A 10,000-nucleotide genomic window follows, 5' to 3' on the forward strand; every position below is an offset into this window, starting at 1 on the left:
TCTCCGATGAGAAAGTGACAGGAAAGTGGTTAAAAGATGGAGCTGAAGTTGTGCCAAGTGAACGCATCAAAATCACACATGTTGGCCGGTAATACACACACACACACACACACACACACACACACACACACACACACATACACACTGCAACAACATTACAAGAACATTACAATTTTATATTAGTTTAATCTTCCCAATGTTAAGGCCTATACATCAATATATCTGTATTTGTGTGTGTGTGTGTGTGTGTGTGTGTGTGTGTGTGTGTGTAGGATCCACCGTCTCATTATAGATGATGTGAAGCCCAGTGATGCTGGGGATTATACGTTTATTCCTGATGGATATGCTCTGTCCATCTCAGCCAAACTCAACTTCCTGGGTGAGATGTTATAGTTAACAGTGGTTGTAGATTCATCATCACGCTATCAGGAAAATTAAAGAGTAATACATTTGATTTATTTCTATCATTATATATTAAACATGAAGTCATTTCTTTTTCTGTAATTGTTTTCTTTGATTTTTCTGAAATTCTCTCTTATTTCCTACTTCTACTTTTTACTCAAGAGATCAAGATTGACTACGTACCAAGGCAAGGTAATCAATCAATCAATCAATCAATAAACCAATCAATTATTAATTTAATCAATACAAAAATCACCAACCAATCTATCAATCATCAAAGAAACTATTAACAAACGAATCCCTCAATAAACCAACCATCAACAAACAAATTAACCAATGAATAAACCACAACAACAAATCACCATCGAAGCAACAATCAGTCAGTCACCAAGTTCTCGAATTCTCCTTCTACTCTCCTCCCCCCTCTTTCTCTATCAGATCCTCCTAAGATCCACCTTGATGTGTCGGGTAATGTGGTTTCTCAGAACACGATCATCGTTGTCGCTGGCAACAAACTCCGCCTTGACGTGGAGATCACAGGAGAACCGGCCCCTACTGTGTGCTGGAAGAAGGGAGACGATGTACACACACACACACACACACACACACACACACACACACACACATAATGCAGATGTACAGTACACGTACAGTATACAAACACATACACAAACATGCATACACACACACACACACACTCACACACAATCACACACACATATACACAGTCATACATAGTGCAGATGTACACTACACGTACAGTATACACACATATACACAAACATGCATACACACACACACTTACACACACTTGTATGACAGTGTTGCAGTAACTAATCTGTACTGTAGGGTTAGGGTTAATTGGCTCCGCCTACTTTTCAGCAAATCTCAGCGACAGAAGGGCGGATCCGAGTGGAGAGTAGAACTGGTCTGAGCTCGTTTGTCATTGAAGGGGCGGAGCGAGACGATGAAGGAAACTACAGCATCACTGTGACAAATCCAGTAGGAGAAGATAAAGCCAATCTGTTCGTCAAAATAGTGGGTGAGGAACAAAATACAATCCAAATAAATAAACAACACACTAGAAACAAATATAAAAGAAATGCTGTAGGACTTTAATAACTGTCTTAACTGTGTGTGTGTGTGTGTGTGTGTGTGTGTGTGTGTGTGTGTGTGTGTGTTTACAGATGTTCCTGATCCTCCAGAGCATGTGAAGTGTATAGCAGTAGGAGAGGACTGTGCCTCTATAATCTGGGAGCCTCCTAAATTTGATGGAGGAGCTCCACTTAAGGGTAAAAACAACAGCTTTGCTCATGTCTGTATGTGTGTGTATTATATATATATATATATACGATCAAACCATCACAGGTGCTGTTCCTTCAGCCTGAGCTAAAGGGTCCAGGCTTTTTTACATGTTTTACATGTTTTACAAGTTTTCCCTCAGAAGGACAAAGAGAAGATCAGAAACAGCTTTTTTTTTTTTTTTTTACATAGGCTATCTAATGGAGAGGAAGAAGAAAGGATCATCTCGATGGACGAAGCTGAACTTTGATGTGTTTGAGGGCACAAAGTATGAAGCGAAGAGAATGATTGAGGGAATTCTGTATGAGATGAGAGTTTATGCTGTTAATGGTATCGGCGTCTCAGCACCAAGTCTCAACTCCAAACCATTCATGCCAATTGGTGAGAACACACACACACACACACACACACACACACACACACACACACACACACACACACACACACACACATTGGATCTCTCCTCATCTGATCTCTGATATTTTTTTCTCTAAGCCCCCACTAGTGAGCCGAAAAAGTTAACAGTGGAGGATGTGACTGATACCACCTGCTCTCTGAAGTGGTTAGCTCCAGAAAGAATTGGTGCTGGTGGTTTGGATGGATATGTCATTGAGTTCTGCAAAGAGGGAGGTATGTACAGTATGTACAGCTGGGGAGAAGTTGCCAGTGTGTTCATGAGAGTAGATGATTCAGATGATGTGGTAAAGCCTTCAGGGTAAAGGTCAAATCCTTAGAGGCCATGCTTTTGCATTGTTTTTTTCATGACCTAATTTTCACATGGCTACAAATGGTTATTATCCATGGTGCTGCCTCTAGAACATGCTCTTAGACTGAATACACAGAAATATTAAGTACTGGTCATGCGGAAACCAAACTAGAAACAGGAAGTGACATCAGCAAACTCAGCATATGAAAAATGAATTATTATATAGAATTATGTGTAAAAGACAACACAGATATATCAGGGATCAAGTCAGAGAGTAGATCAGGGAATATGTCAAAGATCCATGAATTTACTGTCAAAGTTTAAATTCACGAACCATGAAGATAAATCCAGACTGTAATCAAAATAGAAATGATGAGCTGATCTAAACTACTTTAGTGGTTTAGGACTATAATCACCATGACTAGTTTTACATTCGAGTCTCCATCGCTGAAATACACCTCAACAATGATGAACAGTAATGAATGGGTTGAAGATGATGTTCCCTTTTGAGTCTGGTTCCTCTCAAGGTTTCTTCCTCACACCAACTTAGGGAGTTTTCCTTCATTGCTGTCACCACTGAATAAATCATTAGAAATAAACTTATAGGGAATCATTTATACAGATGACATGTCTATTTGTAATCTATTTCTGTAAAGTTATTTTGGGACAATGTTCACTGTTTAAAGCAGAGCAGAGAGTAGATCAGAGAAGGATCAGATAATATATCAGATCAAAAGGATAAATCAGGATTAAGAAGTAAACCTTATCAAGATGTGGTTTATGATTGGAATCAGGATCACAGATTAACTGAGGACCAGAGAGAATATGAGTATTAAAATCAGGTGCAAGGTCAGGATCTGGATGAGAAGAAAATGTTCAGTTAGGATTGGCTGGTGTGGAGTAATAATGGTTTGGTCATATCCCCATTCCACAGTTCCTTTACGCATGTGTTTTTGTTGTGTGTTTGTCAGATACTGAGTGGCAGGTGGCAAACACTGAACTGGTGGAGCGTCAAAACTATGTGGTGAGGAATTTGCCAACAGGAGAGAAGATGAATTTCCGTGTTGTAGCGGTGAACATTGCAGGCCAAAGCCCTCCTGCTGTCCTCGCCCAGCCGGTCACCGTCAGGGAGATCATGGGTATTTCTGAAATCTTAATGAACTAAACTGGTTAAATATGTTTTAGTATTAACAATTCAATTCAACATTGATGAAAAGTAAATTCATTTTGTCTCTTTACTTCTCTCAGAGCATCCTAAAATCCGCCTTCCTCGCAATCTGAGAACCAAATATATCAAAAGAGTTGGAGAGACCATCAACCTGGTTATTCCCTTCCAGGTATGCTTGTGTTTTATTGTCCAAATTGTCTTCAGTAGTTGAAATGTGGGAGTCGCATTGTCCCATGCAGCTCAGTGTCAAATCACAGTCTAAAATCTCGAAATCTTCTCAGTTCTAAGGTCATGGAATATTTTATGGTTTGCAGATTTATCTGGAAACATGATAAAAAATCATTTAAGTACAAAATTCTTGAATAGAAATTCTTGAGTTATTCTATGATGTTTTAATTAAACCACTTCATTGTGTATTTTATTTCCTCGTGACTCTAAACGTGCGTTTGTGTGTGTTTAGGGTAAACCTCGACCTGTGGCCACGTGGTTAAAGGATGGAGAACCAATAGATGCAAAGAAAGTTGGAGTCAGAAACTCAAATGTTGACTCAGTGCTGTTTATTCGCTCAGCAGAAAGAGAACATTCTGGAAAATATACACTAGTCCTGCAAATCGAGGGCATGGAGGACCGTGCCACCCTCGACATCCGCATTGTGGGTAAGAAATAATATCAGTCGTTGCATGTTGCATGCTGTAGCATTATGGTTTCCCTGAGAGCTCAGTCACCCAAACACTGATCCAGGATGACATGGCTGTTGGTGTGAAAGTTGGACTGGAGAAATGCATTGTAGCAGCAGTAAAAGACAGAACCGGGGTGTAATGCTGCATGTGGATAGTGCTGAGAAAGCAGGACTGTAATATCAATATTACTTAGCAGATATTATTCATGGGCACTTAATTATTGATGGTACAGTTACAGTTGTAGCAGTGTCTTCATTTGTATCAAAAATAATGAATTGTAAAGTGCAAATCCAGATTCAAGACACTGAGGGTTTGAAATCATAAGCTTTTGCACCATTGCGGTTGCATTTTGCACATTTTGTTCTTACAAATTTTTAATTCATGTTGATTTGTATTGCACATTTAACATTGAACATAAAAAATCCTTCCATGACGTTAAATGTTGCAGGAGCATTTACAGAGCAGTTACTCATATCATGTTGCTTCCACCTCCACCTCCACCTCCATACTTCACTGTGAGCATGGGGTTATTGGGTTCATAGAAACAACACTACTACTACTACTACTACTTCTTCTTCTTCTTCTTCTTTTGGCTGCTCCTATTTGGGGTCGCCAAAGCAAAACATCTGTCTTTTTCAACCCAACTACCTGCATGTCTTCCCTCACCACATCCATAAACCCTGACTATATTCAAGCGACGACTGAAGACCTTCATCTTCCTGAAACACTTAAATTAGCACTTTCCAAGTTTGTAGAATTCAAGAGTTATATTTATATTAAGTTTGTAATCTTGTGTATCAGTGTAGTTTTAATCATTACTAGAGATTTAAAGCACTTTTGTACGTCGCTCTGGATAAGAGCTTCTGCTAAATGCTATAAATGTAAATGTAAATAAACCTCCTCCTTGGTCTTCCTCTTTTCCTCCTTCCTGGTGGCGCCATCCTCAGCATTCTCCTACCGATATACCCCATGTCCCTCCTCTGCACATGTCCAAACCATCTCAACCTGCGCCATAATTCAGAATCCACAATCTTGTTAAACAATCTGGTTAAAAACTCCACTTCCATCTCTTCCAAACATCTCCATGTGTAGCATCCCCAGCTGAGAACTTTACTCTCAGGAACTGATGTTTATAAAGTATTTTATCTTCATTTAAAAACAGGTAAGAGCTGAATAAAAACTAACAAACAATCAGTCATTATGCATAAGATAAGATAAGATAAGATAAACCTTTATTCGTCCCACAGTGGGGAAATTTCTATGTTACAGCAGCAAGACAAAGAAATAAAAATAGATGCAAATATATATATATATATATATATATATATATATATATATATATATATATATATATATATATAAAAAAAGAATATACTAAAAAAATAAAAACAGAAATAAAAATAAATAATAATAATAATAATAATAATAACAACAAAGAAATAAAAATAAATGCAAATATCTGAAAAATAATATACATATACTACAATACCAGTATATATACAGTACAATGTAACAATACAAATAGGAAAAAACTAAAGTACGCTTTTCAAGTTGTATTTTAAGGTAGTATTGCACGTAAATTGCAGGTAATATTGCACATAATATTGTACCTGATTCATGTAATAATATTTCACACAGATAAAGTTATTGCACAGCTTAAAAAGTAATAGCAGTGTTGTATGGTGGTGACTGGTTTTACTGGGAACAGCTTTGGTTGTATAGTCTAATAGCAGCAGGGAGAAAAGACCTTCTGTATTGCTCCTTCAGACACTTAGGATGTATCAGTCTGTCACTAAAAGAGCTGCTCAGCGATGTAACGGTTTCATACAGGGGTGGAGGCGTTCTGCAGCAATGATGATAGTTTTGTTACCATCCTCCTTTCTCCCACCTCCTGTACAGTGTCCAGGGAATCCCCAGGACTGAGCTGGCCTTCCTGATCAGCTTGTCTAGTCTCTTCCTGTCTGCAGTAGATATGCTGCTGCCCCAGCAGACCACTCCATAGAATATGGCTGAGGCCACCACAGAGTCAAAAAAGGTCTTCAGTAGCTCTCCCTGCACTCCAAAAGACCTTAGTCTCCTCAGCAGAAAGAGTCTGCTCTGCCCTTTCTTGTAGATTGCCTCAGTGTTGTCTGTCCAGTCCAGTTTGTTGTTTAGGTGAACACCCAGGTATTTGTAAGAGTCCACTCACAATGTCCTTTCCTGAATGTTCACTGGTGATAGAATTTGTTTGTGCCTCACGGAAATCCACCACCAGTTCTTTCGTTTTCCCCGCATTTATCTGGAGGCAGCTCCGTTGGCACCAGTCCACAAAGTTTTGGATCAGTCCTCTGTACTCTCTGTCATCATCATTCGTGATCAGACCGACGATGGCAGAGTCATCAGAGAACTTCTGTAGGTGACAGGTTGCTGAGCTGAACATGAAGTCTGCAGTGTAGATGGTGAAGAGAAACGGGCAGAACCGTTCCCTGCGGGGCTTCAGTGTTGCAGACAATCATGTCAGACTCACAGTCACGAGTCCTTACATACTGTGGTCGGTCTGTGAGATAGTCAAGTGTCCAGGCAGACAGATGATGGTCCACTCCCATGTACACCATCTTATCCCTCAGGAGCGCAGGTTGGATGGTGTTGAAAGCACTAGAGAAGTCAAAAAACATGACTCTCACAGTGCTCCCAGCCTTTTCCAGGTGTGAAATAGCCCGATTTAGGAGGAAGATGACTGCGTCTTCCACTCCAATGCCAGGTTGGTAGGCAAACTGAAGTGGATCCATTGATGGGCTCACCAGAGGTCGGAGATGAGTGAGCACTAGCCTCTCCAATGTCTTCATCAGATGCGAGGTCAGCGCTACTGGTCGATAGTCTCCGAAGTCTTTTGGACGCGGCGTCTTTGGAACAGGCACCACGCAGGATGTTTTCCATATCTGTGGCACCTTTCCCAGCTTCAGGCTCAGGTCAAACATGTACAGCAATATGCCGCACAGCTGGTCAGCACAGGTCTTAAGTAGCCTGGAGCTGATGCCGTCTGGGCCTGCAGCCTTCCTTGCTTTGATCTTCCTGAGCTCCATTCTCACCTGGGCTTCTGTAAGGGGCAGTGTGTATTGGATAAAGTGTTGACTGGAGGGAATCGGCAGGGGGGGGGGGAGTTAGGTGTGTTGTGTATTGTCTGTGAGCTGATAGCAGTGCAGAGAGAGGTGGGGCTGGAGCTGCTTGCTGTGGAAGCAGAGAGGGGATTGCAGCAGGGGGATTGGATGGGGGCAGGGAGGTAGCTGATCAAATCTGTTAAAGAATAGATTGAGATCATTCACCCACTTCTGGTCACCCACAGCCTGAGAGCTTGGCTCCTTATGACCAGTGATGGTTTTGAGCCCCTTCCACACACCGCTGACATTGTTCTGCTGCAGCTGATCCTCCATCTTCCTCCTGTAGCATGCTTTTCCTTCCTGATCTTCTTCTCAGTTCTCTCTGGACAGTTTTCAGCTCTTCCTTGTTTCCTGATTTAAACACCCTCTTCTTTTCTTTAAGGAGAGTCTTTATATCAGGGTTAATCCATGGTTTGTTGTTGGGAAAACACCGTACGGTCCTGGTGGGTACAGTATTCTCCACACAGAAGTTAATGTAGTCCGTAATACAGTCTGTTAGACTGTCAATATCCTCCCCATGTGGATTGCACAATTCCTCCCACATAGTTGTTTCAAAACAGTCTTTCAGAGCCTCATCGGTCTCATCAGACCATGTCGTCACTGTGCGGGAGGTAGCTGGTTGCCTGCATACAAGGGGTTTGTACACAGGTAGGAGATGAACCAGGTTGTGATCCGATCTTCCCAAGGGGGGGAGAGGTGATGAAGCATAGGCCTCCTTTGAGTTTGCATAAAATAAGTCCAGTGTTTTATTGTCTCTGGTGTGGCATGAAACATACTGAGTGAATGTGGGCAGAGTGAAGGATGGAGGGGAATGATTTAAATCTCCAGAGATAATGAGAAGGGCATTTGGACTCTGTGTTAACAGTCTGTTAACAACAGAATGCAGGACATCGCATGCCGATTCCCCATCAGCAGAGGGGGGAATATACGCAGCTATCGCGATAACATGCGAGAATTCCCTCGGCAGATAGTACGGCCTCATGCTAGCGGCTAACAGCTCAATGTCCTTTCAGCAGATCTGCTCTTTAATAGTGATGTGACCAGATTTACACCATCTATTATTCACAAACACTGCCAGTCCTCCTCCCTTTCTCTTACCGCTCTCCATCGTTCTGTCCGCGCGCAGTAAATCAAATCCATCCAGAGCCACTGTGGTGTCCAGTGTTAGCTTGGTTAGCCATGACTTTGTGAACAGCATGATGCTACACTCCCGGAATTCCCTCTGATGCCGGCTAAGAGCCGCTAGCTCGTCCATCTTGTTGGGTAAAGATCTTACATTTCCCATAACGATGGACGGGAGAGTTGGTCTGTAACGTCTCCTTTTATTCCGACACAAAGCTCCAGCACGGTTCCCCCGTCTTTTCCTTCTTAGCTCGCGGGGAATATCCAGTTTTGCTCCTAGTAGCATCGGCATGTTGCGGAATGCTAACAGCTGATCCCTGGTGTAAACAATAGGACCGTGGCTATGAACAGAGTTTCCAGACGCGACTGTGAACAAAGTCCAAAGAAGCAGGAAAAGTAGAGCAAACTCGGTGGCTTTGTTTATGTCCATTGTGCAGTTTCCAAATTTCCGCATACACTTAAAAGAAAAACACAAAGTCCGGAACACTATAAAATAAATAAAAAAAGCACAAACTTTACGGGAGCTGCTGCAACAGCCTGCCACTTGGGTGGCGCCTAATCACACACACATAATTAGCATATGCCTGCTAATTAGGTACAATAAAAAACCATAAACATTTACAATCTCAATTTAGAGAAAAAAAACATAAAACATAGAAAATCACCAAACAAAGACCTGAATGGCTGCAAACCAGCTCTCTGTACAACAGTAGCAAGCAAAATGGTCTTCAGTGATGAATCGGCATATGTTTTAACGACCCGCTAAATATTAACCAACAGCTTCAGAGAAGATGGTCAAAATAACCACTGCAATGTCTCCACATTTTCCACACAGATGAAATAAAATGCTACCTTGTGCCCTTCATCAGGCAGAAAATAAGAGGTAGAAAGAAATCTTTTAAACCTGTTTGCACTCCATGCACCCAAAAGTCCATCTTTCTTCTTCAGTAATGTTAATCAGAATACTTCACAAAGTTTGCCAATGTGCACATACAGCGCTATCCCATGGCAACACCGCCCTCTATTGGATGGAGGTAAAGGTGTTAATGATTTGAGGACTTAATGGTCATTTACACCATGCTTCTACTGGTATGTCATCTGGTCCTACCAGCAGATACTCCAGATGCATTGCAGTGCTTATTGTTCTTTGTGCTAATGTTGTTCCTGCTGCTTTTATGTGACAGCTGGCTGCTCTCTTCCCTTCTCATCATTAGTCTGAGAGAGTGTCGTATAAGCTTGAGGATGATCCACCTGCATTTTATCCAACATACCTGTACTACAGAGATGTTGAAGCCCTTCACTGTGGCTCTGTAGCTTCCAAATGTGATTCAGTGTTCTTTATTTATCTCTATTCATTTATCAGCTTTACAGAAACAACACAAACATTATAACAAATAAACCTGACAGACTTCTTTCCCCTCACTGTAAGATTCAATTATAAACATCACATATTTAGTAGCTTTTGTTGTATTCTCTACATACA

At 41.2% G+C, this 10,000-nt stretch overlaps 1 protein-coding gene across 1 annotated transcript in view; it reads left to right on the forward strand.

The window, feature by feature from the left end:
- mybpc2b (myosin binding protein Cb) overlaps positions 1-10,000 on the forward strand; it is a 27,535-nt gene that overhangs the window by 15,414 nt on the left and 2,121 nt on the right. The window contains exons 14-24 of the mRNA XM_046847301.1: positions 1-88; positions 273-379; positions 565-594; positions 841-983; positions 1,285-1,444; positions 1,590-1,694; positions 1,897-2,085; positions 2,200-2,334; positions 3,382-3,549; positions 3,659-3,747; positions 4,039-4,234. The exon at positions 1-88 is cut by the window's left edge and continues 78 nt beyond it. Coding sequence (XP_046703257.1) covers positions 1-88; positions 273-379; positions 565-594; positions 841-983; positions 1,285-1,444; positions 1,590-1,694; positions 1,897-2,085; positions 2,200-2,334; positions 3,382-3,549; positions 3,659-3,747; positions 4,039-4,234 — 1,410 coding nt within the window. The remainder of the gene's footprint in view (positions 89-272; positions 380-564; positions 595-840; positions 984-1,284; positions 1,445-1,589; positions 1,695-1,896; positions 2,086-2,199; positions 2,335-3,381; positions 3,550-3,658; positions 3,748-4,038; positions 4,235-10,000) is intronic.

The sequence above is a fragment of the Silurus meridionalis genome, chromosome 4 (genome assembly GCF_014805685.1).
Source record: "Silurus meridionalis isolate SWU-2019-XX chromosome 4, ASM1480568v1, whole genome shotgun sequence".
NCBI lineage: Eukaryota > Metazoa > Chordata > Actinopteri > Siluriformes > Siluridae > Silurus > Silurus meridionalis.